This window comes from Myxocyprinus asiaticus, chromosome 17 (genome assembly GCF_019703515.2).
Source record: "Myxocyprinus asiaticus isolate MX2 ecotype Aquarium Trade chromosome 17, UBuf_Myxa_2, whole genome shotgun sequence".
In the NCBI taxonomy this organism is placed as follows: domain Eukaryota; kingdom Metazoa; phylum Chordata; class Actinopteri; order Cypriniformes; family Catostomidae; genus Myxocyprinus; species Myxocyprinus asiaticus.
The window spans coordinates 43,631,756-43,652,233 of NC_059360.1; the positions used below are offsets into that span (position 1 = coordinate 43,631,756).

General features: G+C 35.2%; 1 protein-coding gene across 1 annotated transcript; it reads left to right on the forward strand.

Moving 5' to 3' along the window:
* The first annotated feature begins 142 nt into the window (after positions 1 to 142).
* Positions 143 to 11,073, forward strand: LOC127455504 (cofilin-2). The gene is made up of 4 exons (XM_051723459.1): positions 143 to 283; positions 5,289 to 5,596; positions 5,714 to 5,790; positions 7,352 to 11,073. The coding sequence occupies exons 1-4, from the start codon at positions 281 to 283 to the stop codon at positions 7,462 to 7,464; spliced, it is 501 nt and encodes a 166-aa protein (XP_051579419.1). The 5' UTR covers positions 143 to 280; the 3' UTR covers positions 7,465 to 11,073.
* The last annotated feature ends 9,405 nt before the right edge of the window (positions 11,074 to 20,478 follow it).

Here is a 20,478-nt window from a genome sequence, read left to right on the forward strand (position 1 = left end):
AAAACATTAAACATTAAAAGAAAAAAAGTACTTTCAGCAAGACATCTCTTGTGGCATTTTTTGTCTATTTTAGTGCCAACTGTCCAAAATCCAGTGGCAAAGACACTGTGAATGACAGCGCATATGCTCGAGCAGTCTTAACTGCGGCTGTGCAGTGATCTCTCTCTCTCTCTCTCTCTCTTTCACACACTCATACACACACTGTCTCGGCTGTTCACATTCCCAGATTGAAGTACCAAGAAAATAAACGTACATTGATTCATCGCAACCAGCGGACAGCATGGTGAGCACAGGTCTTTCCTTGCACATACACCATAGTTCGTTCCTATACCATATTAAATCTTTCAACTTAATCTTTGAGCGAAACTTTTGCTCGGTGACTGTCACGTTGTTCAGCTCCGGCTCGATTGTTCTCGCGGCGCAGTCGCGCAATTGCGAGGTGAGTGATTGTGTGCGCTCCGCTGGAGAAATGCGCTTTATTCGGTCCCAGGTTTGTTTTGTTGTTCATTAAAGAACTTTTAGGTTGGTGTAGATCTATAGCTCAGGCCTTTACGCCGTGACGGCCATTTTAAGCTAATTTTAGCCGGTGCTTTATAACGGTAATCACTCTGAGCGAACGCCTTCTCCAACTTTTACGCATGAGAAATAACTTTCCCTACTGGCGAGCGCTGCTGTACTGACGGACACAGACACGTTTAATCAGAGCAGTATGAGCTGTTTCACTGTGTGAGATAGTTCCTATGTGTGCTGGGGAGTGAGTTGGGATATTTCTTAATGATTCAATAGGATTTAGGTGGCCAAAGTGAGAGAGAGAGAGAGAGAGAGCTCTACACCAGCTGCTCAGTGCGCGTTTGTGCGCCTGCGCCAAGTTGCTTGACAGCCGTTCCTCAAAACTTACTGGTAACTTGCTTTAAATTTAGCTGTACTTATTTAGTTACTAGTAAATGTTCCAATAGTAACTACTATCTATTTCCATAATTGTCAGTACTTATTAATTATATTAATATTATTCTTTAGTTCTATATATATTTTTTTTACCCACAAACAGTGTTGGGTGTAATTGGATTACAAAGTAATTAGCTACTATAATCTAACTACTTTTAGGCACAAAAAAGTAGTGTAATGCATTACGTTTAAATTATTGTAATCAGATTACAGTTACTGACTTTCAATGAGAGTAGGCTAATTAATTTTAAGTACATTACTTGGGTTACAAATATTTCTAAAAAGATATATTATATACAGGGTGTCCCGTGGATCCTCAAAAAGTCTTACAATGTCTTAAATTCAGTTTTCCAAAATTTAAGGTCATAAAAAGTCTTAAATATCTTAAATGATACAACAAAAGTCATAATTTTTATTTAAAGAGGTCTTAAATTTGGGGGCGAAAAGACAGGAATCGTGATATGACCTAATGTGATTATCAAACCTCAGAAGAATATGATTTAATTAAATAAATGCATGCGCTGCATCCTTCAAAGTGAAAACGCGGCACTGTTGTATTTTCTTCATGCATGCGGGGGCTTGTGAGAGTTTTCTGCTGTTGCAGAGCAGTTCACAATCATTAGGACATATCAGAAATTTATGACAAGCGATCACTAATGATCACCGGTTGATGATGACAATATAGTGTTGATGAAATATGACCATGTTTACTTTTAATTGTTGTTTATATTGTAATACATTGTAGATTATTGTAGGTGTACAATAAAGTGCATCTAAAATGTAATAGAATATGGACTCTTGTAGCCTCTTTCTGGCCCTCCCCATCAAAGGAAGGAAAGACTAAGAACATTTCATATAGGGTACCAATTGTAAACATTATTGACAGATTAATTGCCTTTCAACACATTATCATATCAGCAAAATCCAATATCGATATTGGTCGACCTCTAATTTGTATTTATTTTTATAATGGTACCTAAACCAATATTAATGTGATTTTATATATATATATATATATATATATATATATATATATATATATGTGTGTGTGTGTGTGTGTGTGTGTGGAAAACATGTCTTGAGTATTTGAAACTTGTATACAGCCTACCCTGTTTTACTGATAAGCCATGTTAAGGCCATGTTGAATGTCTGTTTAAGTAAGAGTCTGTGATTCATGATTTATATTGAGATTGTGTGGGTTTGTTTTGGTAGGTTTTTGTATGACAGCCTAATAAGAATTATTTCAGAACGGTTTATACCCAAAAACTAACATTTCCAGAACATTGCAGGGTGGTTCTGTGTGACAACATAATAAGAACTTATACAGAATGCTCTCTAATGGTTATTTTTAGGTTTTATTTTTTTATACCCATAATCTAATGTTTCCAGAACATTACATGTAGGTTTTTGTATGATAACCTAATAAGAACTTATACACAATGCTCTCTAATGGTTATTTTTAGGTTTTATTTTTTATACCCATAAACATACATTCCCAGAATGTTGCAGGAATGTTTTTGTGACAACCTAATAAGAATTTATACAGAAATATTTCTAATGGTTTGTTTTAGGTTGTATTTTTTTATTTACATTTTTCATTCTTCATATTTTTTTTTCATTATATCTTTGATTATTTTTCGTAAACGTTGCAGAGAGGTTCTTGATAGAATGACTGACGTTAGTGCAGTACAGCATTTAATTAAATGTAGAAATTAAGATCACAGTTAATGGGATTTGAATGCATTTTAATGAACAGATTAATTTTTGTTTGTACACCTGTATTAACTGTAGGCTATTATCTATTCCAATACTTATTAAATACTCCCTACTAGTAACTATTCCTATAGTGATTATTATCTGTTTCAATATATTCCCCATACTGGTACTTATTCTTTGGTTTCTAGAATCTATTTCATTGTTACTGGTGACAAAATGTAAATGTTTGCTATTTATTTCTGTGGTGCTAGACATTACTATTAGCCTCTGACTAGTATCTATTCTGATTGTTATGATTAACATATTTCAATCTCAGTAAGATTTTTAATTGAACTATCAAGTAGACAGTATAGAATAGTCATTACAAATGGTGAGTAAAAAGAAGCAGTTTTACTAGAAACTAAAGAATAAGTAGGATACTAGTATCTAATGAATTGTTCCAAGTAAACATGTTATTTACTAGTAACACTGGAATAGACACTAGTCACTATGAAAATAGATGTGGTAACTAAAGAATACATATTAGTATCTAATTGATAAGTACTGTTAACTTTTGGAATATATACTATCTAATGAATACTAGTGTGTAATGAATATTTATAAGTAAATCTGATATAGATATAGAGAGTCACTATTGGAATAGTTTCTAATGAATTATTCTAATGAATACGTACTAGTAGGCTATGTAATTAATAGTTACAAGAAAACTGAAATAGACACTAGTCGCCTTTGGAATATATTTGGAGCTAAAAATACATGCTAGTAACTTTAAAATAGTTGCCAGTAAGTTTTGAGGAATATTTGTAAAAATGCCTTGCCATACAGAGTGGGGTGCATTCTACTTAATGAAAAATGTTAAGATCTGTTTTGATTCAACAGATGAATGCACTGAAACTCTAAAGAGAAACTTCTGAGGGCCCTCTTGGGCTAATTTGTTTTGGGAGTGAAGTGTCATTGATCATGAATCCAAAAGTCTTTAAAAAAATGTCATAGTTTGATCGTGGCCCATGCAGGCACCTCCCTAGCCTCTGCAGTCCATTTTCGAAGCGGAGTGAGAGATTTTAACTGTAGTGACAGACCAGCTGGCCATGCACAGCACGTACATGAGTCAGGGTTTGTGAGCAGTCAATGCCAAAGAGGTGATCCAAATGTGACGCTTGTTACTTTTAACATTGTATGGTGAATTCATACAGTAGATGTCCTTTATTATGGATATGTATTATGATACTGGTTATTTAACTGGTTTTGAAACACTGAAATGATTAGACTTTGGCCATCCTTCTGAAACATATTTAAAATTGGAATGTAGAAACTTTGTTAAAGTTCACCTAAAAATGAAAATGCTGTCTTCATTTACTCATCCTCGTGTTGTTCCAAACCTGAATGCTGTTAGTTTTTTATTTTTTATTTTTTATGAACCTTTACTCAGCTTTAACAATACATCAACAGTTGATAGTAACTATGGCTGTCAAGCCCCCAAAAAAAAACAAAGACAAGAAAGCACCATCAAATTGTCAAAAAAGAAGTCCATATGACTTTGTTACTTTATACTTATGAAACCATACAATAGATTTGTGTGAGTAACATACTTAAATTACAGTCTTTTTACACTGATAATCTTGCTGAAAAGCTTATAAATTATTTCTGATAAACTATTATTAATATAACTTATTGCTAATTAATATAAATTATTGCTAATTTATTTAAATTATTGCTAAGTTATAACTGTTATAAATTATTGCTGACAAATTATTATAAATATAAATTATTGCTAATAAATATAAATTATTGCTAATGTATTTATACATATAAATTATTGCTAGGTTATAACAATTATAAATTGTTGCTGATATATTATTTTAAATATAAATTATTGCTGATAAATTAATATAAATATAAATTGTTGCTATTTAATTTTATTTTTATGCCAATTTATTAAAAAATATAAATAAGTTATAACTATTATAAATTATTGCTGATAAACTATTATAAATATAAATTATTGCTAATAAATTATTGATAATATATTTATAAATATAAATTATTGCTTGGATATATCAATTATGAATTAATTAAAATGTATATAAATTAATGCTCAAACTACTACAAATATAACTTATTTCTAATTAGTATATATTATTGCTAATTTATTTCAAAATATAAATTATTTATAATTTATAACTATTATAAATTATTGCTGATAAACTATTATAAAATTTTATTAGTGTTAATAAATATATATTATTGCTAATAAATATAAATTATGGATCATTTATTTATAAACATACATTATTGCTAGGTTATAAAAATGATAAATTATTGCTGATAAATTATATAACTTAATACTGATAAACTAGGTTTTAAAAAAAATTGCAAAATGACATTGGATTACTTTTATGATGTTTTTTGTTCTTTTTGGAGCTTGACAGCTCCTGGTCATCATGAATTGTTGTTGTATGACAAAAGCTGTATATCAGTTCTTTAAAAATGTGTTCTTTTGTGCTCCATGGAAAAAATAAAAGGGTTTGGAATGACATGAGGTAGAGTAAATAATGACAGAATTGGCTGTTTTCTTCTCAACCATCCATCACTAATTTGTATTCATCTCACCATCTCCTTATCAACAGGCTTCTGGTGTCACAGTCAATGATGAAGTCATCAAAGTCTTCAATGACATGAAAGTACGGAAGTCCTCAACCTCAGACGAGGTGAAAAAGCGCAAGAAGGCCATTCTGTTCTGTCTCAGCGATGACAAGAAAAAGATTGTTGTAGAGGAAGGCAAGCAGATCTTAGTTGGAGACATTGGAGATACCGTCGATGATCCCTACGCCTGTTTCGTAAAGCTCCTACCTCTCAATGACTGCAGATACGGCTTATATGATGCCACTTATGAGACGAAAGAGTCCAAAAAAGAAGACTTGGTATTTATATTTTGGTACGGAGTCTGTCTGGACACATGTAGCTAAAGCTGTAGCTATGCTAAACTAAATTTCCTTTTTAGTTTATATGTTTACTGGACAACCATTTTTAATTGAATTGTTTTGAATTTTAGGGCCCCTGAAGGTGCACCGTTAAAAAGCAAGATGATCTACGCTAGCTCTAAAGATGCCATTAAGAAGAAGTTTACAGGTGAGTCCAGTCATATTCTCTAAGAATACCCACAATGCATCTATATTAAACAGATAGCTCTGGTTCTGTATGCTGATTCGATAATACAGAGTTGCTGTATCTTCTAGCTGAGGATGGAACTTAATGAATACATGCAGTGTAGAACATTGCGTTTAGGATTCACTATAGACAGAATGTTGCTGTTGACCAATCAGAATCAAATGTAAGCTGTATAATAAATCAAAGCCGTGAATATATGTTGAAGCTGCGCATCACGCCAATGGCAGACGGGGGAAGTGTTTGGGAAACCGGTTTGAAAGTTATTCGTTTTGCAATTCTGTTTGGTGACATTAGTGGCGCAGATATTACACACTTCAGCTTTAAATAACAGACCGAGTACATTGAAGTTTGCATTTAAAAAAAACAAAAAAACACAAAGAAATGTACAGCTTTATACTTTGAAAAATAATTGAGAGTAATTTCTAAAATGAACGGAATAGGCTGTTTTTTGTTAAAAGGTGTTTGTTCAACTTTAGGCACTTTTATGTCGCAGGGGGTGTTTTTTTATTTTTATTAAAATGAACAGATTTGATTTTTATATATATATATATATATATATATATATATATATATATATATATATATATATGAAGGTCACATTACAACTGACTTTTTACAATGCCTTCATAATTTATTTTGGTACTTTTAGAATGCCGTTTATGTATAGATTTTATTGTTGTTTCTTTGACCCAGACCCCGACTTTCAATATTAAACTATTAAAATCCATTATAAAAATACAAATAAAATGTACTTGTTTAAATTTATGATAATCTAAACAAATAGTGAAATAAACATAAATAACTTTAATATTTAATATTTGAAAATTATTTATCATAATATTTCAAAAATTAGTCACAAAGTTGTGGAGTTATTTCAACAATTTTGCACCTTAAAATTTTTTTTTGTAATTATTATTTATTTTTTTTTCAAAAGTTAGTGTACTTGTTTATTAATTCAACATACAGCTAAGAGCATGCTGGAGATGAAATATGAGACAAGTGATGTTTGAATAAATCAAAGAAAAATCATGGTAAATAAATGTGATAAGTATTTTCATTGGGCATAATTTTTATTTCAATTCAAGCTATAATTTTGCCAAATTAGGCAAAAAGTGTGAAAATATCATTTAATTATGTGTATTTAAGATACATAAAATGCTACCTATAAAATTAGCTTTAGCAAGACTTTATATATATACAAATAATAATAATAATAATAATAATAATAATAATAAAAATCATTAAAGATGTCTTTTCCATCACCATCATTTCAATCACAGATTTTTATTTAACACAATACAGAATTCGAGATGTGCTGGAAATGACACTGGTGGAAATTTTATGACTTTCAGAAAAAATGATAAAAAGGACATAAATCTAATATGATGCATGTTAGATAAACTAGTGATGGTGTATTTTACTTTCTAGAAATTCACAGGACTAAAAGTGCCCTGAAGCATTAAAAAACACCCTAAAATGCTTATTTTGAATTCTGATGTTCAGTCGTGCCTCATTTTTTCAGGTATCAAACACGAATGGCAGGTTAATGGTTTAGACGACATTCAGGACCGCTCAACCCTGGCAGAAAAGTTGGGAGGAAGTGTGGTCGTATCGCTGGAGGGGAGACCATTGTAAACTAAACATGTGCCATCTGGATTCCACACCCTTTTATCATCGCAGCTGTCTCTATCATTTAATCCTGAAGGAATAGTCCTAGATTATTTTTATTTTTATTTCTTTTGTTAGTTTGATTACTTTGTTTTTTCCCCCACATTAAGAAGATCACATTTACATATATGCAGAAACCTACCAGTTTATTGCTAGCTTACTTTTTCGGCTTCTGGTAGTTTTTTGTACTTCCCCAAAGAATATTCTGTCTCTCTCTCTCTCTCTGTCTCTCTGTCTCTATCTCTCTCGTGTTTTGCCAAATTAATGAAGAAAGCTTAAAGATTAAATATTAGGGATAGTTCACCCAGGAATAAAAATTCTGTCACCATTTACTCATCTTGTTCTTAACTTGTTTGACTTGCATTCTTCCATTGAACACAAAAAGAGATGTTAGTTTCCCAGTCACCATTCACTCTCAGTGTTTGGAACAAGAAGCAAAGAAAGTAAATGGTGACTGATGCTAACATTCTGTGATGTCAGAATTCTCATTTTTGGGTAGAACTATGCCTTTAACAGCACTACCAGCACAAACTCAGTGTATATCTTTATAATGTATTTACAGAGATATTCTATTATGCTGTAAGAGGAATATATGAGAATTCTGTTTATTAATGCCTCACAGCAATGCATTATCCAGTAACAAGCACTTTACAAGTTTTAAACTATTTATTTGAACTCTTCTACCTAATCTGGCTCGTTTGATATGGTAAACACATTAAAAAGTCTATACAGGTAAAAAGCACTTTTTGTTTTTACACTACCAATTGAAGGAGGACTTTGGAATTTCTGACTGTCAACCGAAATAGAAGTTACCACAGTTTTCATTCCTGTTACGCAAAAGGACATAAACAGATGGGTTTGAACTGTTCCATTGCAGTCTTTTTGATACAAATGCACAGTATACACTACAGAACGTGAAGGCCAAGCTGCTTGGAAGTTTTTTAACAGTAAAAGAGAATACATATTATCTGTAAAGATGGCAAAATTTGCAGCCTGAAGTAAAACACTGTTTTTGAGATCGAAGGAAGTTGCCACTTTGCAATAAAATCTTGTGGCAGATTTGTTGGCTCAATTAAATGCTTTGAATGCTTTTCATCAGGGTCATACAATAAGACATTTTACTTTTGGCCTGTGTGTTTTCTCACTCATCAAATTGTTCTTAATTGTTTAATGAAAAAAGTTTTGTTTTGGCATTTATTTATTTATTCACGTTTTAACCAAAGGATAACATACAATGGCCCCAATGAGTATTTGGACACTGAAATCATGCATATAAATGCATGAATATCATTGCATTCTTAAATAACAAAATATCAAACCAAGAGGCATTTCTTTTAAACAAATATAGCGCACTTTTCAATCAAAATATTTCAGTTTGTTAGTTTTTAAATTCACCTACAGTAGCAAGAAAAAGTATGTGAACTCTTTGGAATTACCAGCATTTATGTATAAACGTATGTATAAAATCTGATTTGGTCTTCATTTAAGTTGCAATAATGGTTGGGAAAAGTATGTGAACCCCTAGGCTAATTACGTCAACAAAAGCTCATTAGAGTCAGGCTTGACAAACCTGGCATCCAATTAATGAAACAAGATTGGAGGTGTGGGTTAGAGCTACTTCGATTTATAAAAAGCATCCTTTGCTATTCTTTTTTTTCTCCCCAATTCGGAATGCCCAATTCCCAATGCAGTCTAAGTCCTCATGGTGGTGTAGTGACTTGCCTCAATCTGGGTAGCGGAGGACAAATCTCAGTTGCCTCCACGTCTGAGACCGTCAATCCGCGCATCTTATAATGTGGCTTGAACGGAGACATAGCGTGTGTGGAGGCCCACGCTGTTCTCTGCGGCATCCACGCACAACTCACCACGCGCCCCACCAAGAGCGAGAACCACATTATAGCAACCACGAGGAGGTAACCCATGTGACTCTACCCTCCCTAGCAACCGGGCCAATTTGGATGCTTAGGAGACCTGGCTGGAGTCACTCAGCACGCCCTGGGATTCGAACTCGCAACTCCAGGGGTGGTAATCAGCGTCTTTACTCGCTGAACTACCCAGGCCCCCCCTTTGCTATTCACAAGAAGCATCTGCTGACATGGACCACACCTTGAAAAAAAGAGATTTCAGAAGACATTCAATCAAGAATTGTTGCTTTGCATAAAGCTGAAAGGTTACAGTTATCTAGAAGAGCTTAGATATTCATCTGTCCACTGTTAGACAAATTGTCTATAAATGGAGACGATTTAGTACTGTGGCTACTGTCCCTAGAAGTGGCTGTCCAGCCAAGATGACTCAAAGGACACACCACAGAATGCTCAATGAGGTAAAAAAAGGACTCTAGAGAGACAGCTAAAGACCTGAAGGAATCATTGGAACTGGTTAAAATCTCTGTTCATGAGTCTGCTATTCGGAAAACATTAAACAGACATGGTGTCCATGACAGGACACCACGAAGGAAGCTGTTGTTTTCCAACAAAAACATTGCTGAAGACCACTTTGACACTCCACAACATAACTGGGAAAATGTTTTGTGGTCTGATGAAACTAAGGTTGAATTGTTTGGGAAGAACACACAGCACTACGTATGGCATAAAAAGGGCACCGAACACCAACATGAAAACATCACAACTGTGAAGTACGGTGGAGGGAGTATCATGATTTGGGGCTGCTTTGCTGCTTTGGGGCCTGGACCGCTTGCCATCATTGAGGGAAAAATGAATTCCCAAGTTTATCAAGATATTGTAAATGATAATGTCAGGGTGGCTGTGCACCAGCTGAAGCTCAGTAAAATTTAGGTGATGCAGCATGACAATGACCCTAAACATCGAAGCAAATCCACTACAGAATGGCTTCAAAAAAAGAAAATCCACCTTTTGGAGTGGCCCAGTCAGAGCCAAGACCTTAACCCAATAAAGATGCTGTATAATGACCTCAAGAGAGCTGTTCACACCAGACATCCTAAGAATATGGCTGAACTGAAGCAGTTCTGTAAGAAAGAATGGTCCAAAATTCCTTCTGAACGTTGTGCAGGTCAAATCCGCAGCTACCGCAAATGCTTGGTTGAGGTTACTTCTGCCAAAGGAGAATCAACCAGTTATTAAATTCAAGGGTTCACTTACTTTTTCCACAGCAATGTGAATGTTTAATGGAATGTGTTCAGTAAAGACATAAAAAAAGATTATAATTGTGTGTGTGTTGTTAGCTTAGGCCCATTGTGCTTTGTCTATACTTGTAACCAATTAATACAGAAAACCAGCTAATTCCTAAGAGTTCACATACTTTTTCTTGCCACTGTATTTTATAAAAGGGGCTAAAATGTAAACATTTTAGAAAAGTGCTCAGAAAAAAAAAAAGTAGGTTCTGAGAAAAGTAGGTTTGATGTGGTTTGGATTTTGTGCAATGAAATTCAGATATTTTTAAGTGCGGCTTATATGTTCAAATACCTTTTGGGGCCACTGTATGCAGCTTTTAAAACTGATCCCGCAGTTATAGTTTGTGTTTAATGATTTAACAGTGTTTAGTTAGGACAAGCAACCCTGCTTCCATGTTTTGCTAATAAATTATATACTAAAACCATTAACATGCTTAAAGAAATATTCTGAGTTCACTACAAGTTAAGCTTAATCAACAGCATTTGTGGCATGTTGATTACCACAAAAGAAATTTTTAAATAATAATAATAACAATATATATACTGTATATTGGCATTACAGTAAGGCACGTACAATGGAAGTGAATGAGGCCAGTATACAAACAATCTAATATATACTGTTTCAAAAGTATAGCCACAAGACTTAAAGAATATACGATTTAACATGATTTTATTATGATAAAATCAGGGATTTACTGGCTTTACAGTTTTTACCAGATTACAGGGTATACCAGTTACATTGCAATGACAACAAAGATGTAATACTGGAAATGACTTTACGCAGAAAAGGTTAGTAAGCAATTTTGTCACACTAAAATCATGTTAACAAATTATTTTTAAATCATGTGGCTATACATTTGTGTTTATTTTAAAGTTTACGGACTGGCCCTATTCAGTTCCATTGTAAGCACCTTGTAAGCTTATTTGTTTCTTTCTTTTTTCTTTTTTTAAATAAATGCTGTCAGTTGAGCTTTACTTTATAGAACCCGAAAATTCCTTTAAAATCCAATAAGAGATGACCAAGTATTGCCACTACTTTTGAACAAATTATTTCTTGTACATATCATTGGTTGTAATCTAAGGCATTAGTATTTAAAAAAGTTTAAACGAACAGCGCACCCTTTTTTCTTCTTACAGGCCATGTAGTTTCTATGAGCATTGGTCTTGGAGTAGATCTGGGATTGAGGCCAGGGGCTGCTTTTTCCCTTTGGAGAATTTGATCCGCAGGCAGGGAGCAATCCTCTGCTGCTCGGCACTATTTATGGCCAGCATGCTTTTGTGTCTTGTCATCGTTGTCCACAAATGGCAAAACTGAACATGCTTCCAAAGAGCTACGAAAGGGACGCAGCCGAACAGGCTGGACAGAAGCTATAAAGAATGTTTTTCACTCTTAAATGAAGTGGCACAAATAAAGGACAGTCTGTTTCAGTGAAAAAAATCAGAACTAAGGAGTTGCTCTCAAATATCACAAACCAGTTTTAAAATACAAGGTGTAGATTGTTGTCAATCTAATCCCTAAAAATCACTTTCATAATAGGTCTTGGATGGAAAAAAAGTACTGGGTTTTATCTGTGCTGGCGATTATGAGTTATGAACACATGTTCACACTACTGTCTTCTCCAGGAACTTTCTAGTAGTGGCTATGAAACTAGTTCTCCATGCAAGCAGACACATTGTAGGGCTGGGTGGGGTGTGCCGACTTTTTCAATGGCTGATACTGATATCAATATAATGCAGATATACATACATACACTGAAAAATAAAAAGCTAACCTAAAAATTGTGCTTCATGTGGTAACATCTGAATTTACTGGTTTTATTCAAGTCAAAAATATTATATAGCATCACCAAATGAACCTGAATACATAAGGTTACACTAACAAAACTAATTTTAAAGGGTTAGATCAGGTAGAAATCGCTTCAGTAACAATTGCATGTTACCATTTTTTACAGTGTACATTTGAATGATAGCAAATGAGATTGTGGAAATTAAACAGTTATTCTACAGAAGATTTGAAAACCTAAGATGTTTATTATCTATTGAATAGACGGTTTGTGTAGTTTGTAACTGACACAAGGAGAAAGTACAATTTCTGTTTATTGGACAAGCAGACACTGTTAGATAATTAGATAATCCTGGCCGATATATCGGTCTGTCATTATAAAGTATCTGAAAATCATTTTGCTTGATTAATACAAATTTCCACAAACATCTCTTTTCTGAGATGTCACAATTACTGATGAACAAATACAGGCTATACTGTTTTCTAGAGACCAAGTTGGCCAATTGTATTCATATACTATATATATGATGTAACTTAATAATAGCAAGTGAAGCATACACAAAATGCTGAACTCAAATGAACACATATTTTACACAATATTTACTCAAAAGTAGATAAAACATAGAAAACAGATTTTTATTTTATTTTTTATTATCTGTTGACAAGGCTTTTGATAGATTTTAGAACTAATACAAGAGTGAACCACCACTTGCAACTTAGTCTCCAAACAGGCATGATTACTGGCCGACGACGACAATCTCAAATTGGTGGAAAATTGGCTGATTAATCGGTCTATCAATAATTAGTCTATCAGCTACTTTTGTTTGGGAGTTTGTCTGTTGCCTGTTGATGCACAAATCTTTTTGTCTGGTAATATGCTTCATAAACAACAAAAACCTTCTTTAGGCAAAAGACTTTATGTATATGGCACAAAATAATGAAAGTCACCCCCTAAGGAAAATGTTTCTTTTTCTGGTCGCAAAGTGTATGAGAATAAAAAAAATAAAAGAAAAACATTTGATCAAATATTGATGGAACAAATAATTTGTCTGAAAATAAATACGTTTTGATTCAAATTTATATATATATATATATAAATTTTAAAAAAAGTGGTGAGGGGGCCTTTCACCCCACACTTGGGGTAAAAGTCCACCAGAGGGATAGTGTAGATATAGGGGCAAAATGTATCAACTTATGCAAATGCTTTTGAGACAGAACGATGCTTTTTAGAGAAACAAATTAAGATAATGCTTATTCAAAATAACCACTTCAGAAAAGGATTAACCATTTTCTGTTCATTTCAATCACAGTATTTCATAACATCTGAAGTGTTCTCTAAACAAATTAATAACATTTTAAAAATTATCAAATGTTAGATGAAATTACCTCAAGTCAAACTTTAGACATTGTATAGTGTATAGTGACAAACAGATGTTAAGGAAAGTACTTTGATGGTTTTTGCTCCTTTTTAGTGTTTTAGGAGAAAATAAAATCAAAAGTGCCTTTAGTCCCATAGTACCCTATTTAGTTGTGACCTTAACATTTGGATTCATTTTTGGGCACACTTGTATGTAAACCAAAGTGCCTTTCATATACGCCTGAATCTGTGTCTGGACAAGGGTGCTGAAAATAAACAAATGACCTCTCCTTACTCTGAAAGGGTGTGTGCACTGTGTACAAAGTATTGATAGCTGGCTGTTGCAAAGCATGTGAGAATGTGCAACATGTCGTTAAAAACACACACACACACACACACACACACACACACTTACTACAAATACTGTCAACTCGCACTGCTGTTCCTTCTGGTTAAAAGAGAGTGTCTGTGAGTTTTAGAAAAATTTCAGAAAGGAGGTGCTTGAAATGCAGTTTCTCAGGGAAAAAAAAGAAAGAATAAACAGGCATTAACATTTAAAAAATGTTGACTGCTGCACTATGCCATACATGGTTAAAGGGATAGTTCACCCAAAAATGAAGATTCTGTCATCATTTACTCACCCTCATATTGTTCCAAACCAGTGTGACTTTCCTTCTTGCGTGGAACACAAAAGAAGTTCTAGCAATTTGAAATTGAAACAATTAAATTGAAGGTGACCATAGCTGTTTCCAATCACCATCCACTTTTATTGTTGGGAAAAGGGCAGCTTAGACACACAAATAAATATCTCATTTTGTGTTCCATTGAAGAAAAAAAAAGTCAAACAGTTTTGTAGAAACATGAGGGTGAGTAAATTGGGTGAACTATTCCTTTACTATTTTCTCTCCTTTGCTTCTGAATTAGTAAACAAAACAGTTGTAAATTATTTTACAGTGAATTTGTTATGTCTATTGCAGCGAAACAGAATATAAATGTGCTGTGGCAAGTTGCAGGGTCACAAGATTGCTTTGATGTTGATGCTTATATTGAATGTCATTTCTCAATATCATGTTTTGATGTCCAGTTTTTGGGTTTTATTTATTTTTTAACGCCTCATTAACGTAAAAGAGAAAAATATACACTTCATACCAGCATATTTGCTGTTAACACTTAAATGTATAGCTACTGTTATTACAGTAATATTATGCAGAAGCACCAGCAAACAGTATGCAGCAGAAAAACAGGTTATTAACACATCAGAAATGATGTACAAGGTCATAAGACATAGTCAAATAAATAACTTGACATGAACGACAAAAGATCATGAGACTACACTGCATCAAGCTGAGTGTTTCAAACAGTGACGTGCACAGACCTTAGCAGGGGCAGGGCGAAAGGACATGGACAGTGTGTGAAGAGAAATCTGGGGCAGGACACCTCCACGCTCTTAAAGGCACCTCCGTTTAAAAGGGCACCTTTACATTTGTGAAGGGCACCTTTAGATTTGTGAACGAAAGGGGCAGGGGCTTGCGCCCCTGTAGCCCCCATTCTGTACACGTCAGTGGTTTCAAATGAGGATCTCTGGTTGTCTAAACACACTCTTTAACCCTATAATGACAAGAAAATATCAGTGATATACACTGTTTTATGATGGGGAAGTTTCTGTAGAACCAAAACTGAGACTTGACTATTGATTAAACATTACCTTAAGTCTATCAGTAACCATAACAGTAATTAGAGCATTGAGTTACAGTATGGTACAGGACAGAGAACTAATCTGTTATGTGTAATTTGGTGTTGTGTAGAGCCATTACAAACTGGCTGACTTGTTCAAAGGCATCTGACTTGAAATGATTCATCATTAGGCTATCACAGTAATAACAGACAAATCACAGCTTCACACTTAAACAGCAGGTGAAGATCAGCAGTTGTACTCTACATGGATAAACTGAGTTTGTCACCCTCTAGTGGTGAGTAATCATTTCATCCCATAGTCATGTTCATACATATGGCACTACATTTGTGCCTTGTGATACTATACTAAATGTTTGTGAGTATTCAATATATATACTACTCTTACTACTTCTGCCTTATAATATAATATAATATAATATAATATAATATAATATTATGGGGGTCCTGAGTAGCTCAGCAAGTATTGGCGCTGACTACCACCCCTGGAGTCGCGAGTTCGAATACAGGGCATGCTGAGTGACTCCAGTCAGGTCTCCTAAGCAACCAAATTGGCCTGGTTGCTAGGGAGGGTAGAGTCACATGGGGTAACCTCCTCGTGGTCGCAATTAGTGGTTCTCACTCAAATGGGGCACGTGGTAAGTTGTGCGTGGATCGCGGAGAGTAGCATGAGCCTCCAAATGTGGTCATGCGCAACGAGCCACATGATAAGTTGCACAGATTGACGGTCTCATAAGCGGAGGCAACTGAGACTTGTCCTCCGCCACCCGGATTGAGGTAACCATGCCACCATGAGGACCTCCTAAGTAGTGGGAATTTGGCATTCCAAATTGGGGAAAAGGAGATAATCTTTTTTTTTTACAATTTAAAAAAATAAAAAATAATGTAATGTAAGGTAATATAATAGTTTCCAAATAGTGGTGGGGACTTTGATTAATCGTTCATTTTGATCTCTGTTACTGATTCGTTCAGTGAACATTTCTGCAGATTACGTGTTTACGCCTGTAGGTGGCGATAAATGACCATCTTTTAGTTTGAGTGAGTCCATGAATCACTGACTCAACTGATTCGCTCTGAGTCATTCACAACCATAGTTCATAACTACAACAATGGAATTAAACAATGATTAGTTCATTTAAAAGAGTATTTCAAGGTAGCTGCGTCCGGACATTCATACTTCCCTACTATATGGTATGCCAATGGAGGAGTATGTCAGAATGTCCACTATTCATAGTTAAACAGTAAGCAAGAAATACCTGCATGACCTGTTATTTCCATCATGATTCTAAAGTGCGATTGACTGGACACTTTATGTTCCCATAATCGCTAGCTGAGGAGATGACACGTTCAAAACGCTCGATGTAAAAGAATGGCGGTTTACAATCTACTTTACATTGAGCAAGTCTACATAGTCTACATGCTTATATATAATAAGATAATAATATATATATATATATATATATATATATATATATATATATATATATATATATATATATATATAAGGAGTGTAACGATACATCGAACCGGATCGATGCATCAATCAATTAACCAACGATGCGATGTCAACGATACAACGCCTTAAGATCGATGTATCTATTTTTAAATATGTACCTTTATTTTAACGCTCAATTGCCAGCCACGTCCGTACGTTTTTCCGTAACGCGATGCAGCAACCTTACGATATTAATCTCGCTTTATAAGCACTTAATATGCTTCTCATGGACACGAATGTGCGTGGAGTGATTGAAGTGATTGAAATTGCGATCTTCTCTATCTGTTTGCGTGCGCGTTAACAGGTCTACGAGCTCCGGTGACAGGATAACACGGAGCGACTCACGCGTGATTAAATCTGGCTTCCCTCAGTATCGTGGCGCATGCAACACATTTGAATTCTACATGAGAATTTTCGCTTTTAAAGCGCGTTGGTGCAATTCAACCATGTCAAACGGCTAAAGAGCCCTGAAATTCTGAACAGCGCTGACGATGGAAATTAAAAACGCCTGTCCTGCTGCACCAACATAAATTACATGATTTTTCACATCTTCACATCAACACCCTTACTAACATTTATCACTGTCAACTGTAACAGAATTTTTCAATACAACTGTGGAAGATGTAGCCAAGAAAAAACAATGATCATCACATACACCACAAGCACATACCCTCCTGTTGTGTGTATGTAAGTATTTTGGATTGAAAGACTTGCTTGACTGTTGCAGAGATGACAAATTGTCACTGTAGTGTTTACCTCATTCCACAAAGCAATGAGCTGTCGTCAAACGATTGATGATGACATGCGATTGACTTTATTTTATATATATATATATATATATATATATATATATATATATATATATATATATATATATATATATATATATATGTGTGTGTGTGTGTGTGTATGTATGTATGTATGTATTTACGGAAGTACCTTATTTTGTTGTGGATCGGACCACTGACTAAGAGAATCGATACAAGATCGAATCGTAATGAAACTGCTGATTTACACCCCTAATATATATATTGGATTTGGCTAAGGTGTATGTACAAACACATTTGCCAAATACATTTAAACTCGGTCTTTCACAATTCCTGATATTTAATCGTAGAAAACATTCCCTGTCTTATTTCAATCAGTTAGGATCACTACTTTATTTTAAGAATGTGAAATGTCAGAATAATAGCAGAGAGAATTATTTATTTCAGCTTGTATTTCTTTCATCACATTCCCAGTGGGTCAGAAGTTTACATACACTTTGTTAGTATTTGGTAGCATTGCCTTTAAATTGTTTAACTTGGGTCAAACGCTTTGGGTAGCCTTCCACAAGCTTCTCACAGTAAGTTGCTAGAATTTTGGCCCATTCCTCCAGACAGAACTGTTGTAACTGAGTCAAGTTTGTAGGCTTCCTTGCACGCACACGCTTTTTCAGTTCTGCCCACAAATTTGATATCCATTCCTCATGATGCCATCTATTTTGTGAAGTGCACCAGTCCCTCCTGCAGCAAAGCACCCCCACAACATGATGCTGCCACCCCCATGCTTCACGGTTGGGATGGTGTTCTTCGGCTTACAAGCCTCACCCTTAGTCTGGCTTTTTTATGGCAGTTTTGGAGCAGTGGATTCTTCCGTGCTGAGCAGCGTTTCAGGTTATGTTGATATAGGACTCGTTTTACTGTGGATATAGATACTTGTCTACCTGTTTCCTCCAGCATCTTCACAAGGTCCTTTGTTGTTGTTCTGGGATTGATTTGCACTTTTCGCACCAAAAAACGTTCATCTCTAGGAGACAGAATGTGTCACCTTCCTGAGTGGTATGATGGCTGCATGGTCCCATGGTGTTTATACTTGCATACTATTGTTTATACAGATGAATGTGGTACCTTCAGGCATTTGGAAATTGCTCCCAAGGATGAACCAGACTTGTAGAGGTCCACAATTTGTTTTCTGAAGTCTTGGCTGATTACTTTTGATTTTTCCATGATGTCAAGCAAAGAGGCACTGAGTTTGAAGGTAGGCTTTAAAATACATCCAAAGGTACACCTCCAATTGACTCCAATTAGCCTATCAGAAGCTAATTGGCTAATTGCCTAAAGGCTTGACATCATTTTCTGGAATTTTCCAAGCTGTTTAAAAGCACAGTTAACTTAGTGTATGTAAACTTCTGACCAACTGGAATTGTGATATATAAAGTCTTGATGATCCCCAAGACTTTTGGGAAAATACTCTGTGGACTGATGAGACAAAAGTTGAACTTTTTGGAAGGTGTGTGTCCCATTACATCTGGCGTAAAAGTAACACCGCATTTCAGAAAAAGAACATCATACCAACAGTAAAATATGGTGGTGGTAGTGTGATGGTCTGGGACTGTTTTGCTGCTTCAGGACCTGGAAGACTTGCTGTGATAAATGGAACCATGAATTCTGCTGTCCTCCAAAAAATCCTGGAGGAGAATGTCCGGCCATCTGTTCGTGACCTCAAGCTGAAGCGAACTTGGGTTCTGCAGCAGGACAATGATTCAAAACACACCAACAAGTCCACCTCTGAATGGCTGAAGAAAAACAAAATGAAGACTTTGGAGTGGCCTAGTCAAAGTCCTGACCTGAATCCTATTGAGATGCTGTGGCATGACCTTAAAAAGACAGTTCATGCTCGAACCCTCCAATGTGGCTGAATTACAACAATTCTGCAAAGATGAGTGGGCCAAAATTCCTCCACAGCGCTGTAAAAGACTCATTGCAAGTTATCGCAAACGCTTGATTGCAGTTGTTGCTGCTAAGGGTGGCCCAACCAGTTATTAGGTTTAGGGGGCAATCACTTTTTCACACAGGGCCATGTAGGTTTGAATTTTGTTTTCCCTTAATAATAACAACCTTCATTTAAAAACTGCATTTTGTGTTTACTTGTGTTATCTTTGACTAATATTTAAACTTGTTTGATCTGAAACATTTAAGTGTGACAAACATGCAAAAAATAAGAAATCAGGAAGGGGGCAAACACTTTTTTACACCACTGTATATGTGTAGCCCTCGTGGAAAGCCCTCCTCATGTGAAGACCTACTTGTGTAAAGACCAGCGAGTCTACCTGTGCGAGTCCACTGAGCAAGGACACCAACAAGGCGCCACTCACCATAGCACTTAAGTATCTTGTTATTGTGTCTCTTTTCTTATTTTCCTTCTATATACTAACATGTCTACTTCACGAATAACACATGCCTTCAAGCACATCCCTGTTATCTGTTACAGACAGTTTACACGATATCGATGCAAGGCACAATGCAACCCACACAACCTATGGCCACTTTGCACTTCAGCACCTGTGCCGCTCTCTTTCTCGGTGGGACTCTGGAACTGCCAGTCAGCTATGAACAAAGCTGACTTCATACCAGCCTTTGCCACGCAGTCCACCCTCAGCATCCTGGCACTGACAGAAACATGGATACGTCCAGAGGATACAGCAACACCTGCTGCTCTCTCCAACTTCTCCTTCTCTCACA

Bases quoted from the DNA above. Each gene is read 5' to 3' on its own strand.
- LOC127455504 (XM_051723459.1), top strand. The intron at 5,597-5,713 runs GTACGGAGTCTG...TTTGAATTTTAG, and splicing joins GACTTGGTATTTATATTTTG to GGCCCCTGAAGGTGCACCGT. The intron at 5,791-7,351 runs GTGAGTCCAGTC...TCATTTTTTCAG, and splicing joins CATTAAGAAGAAGTTTACAG to GTATCAAACACGAATGGCAG.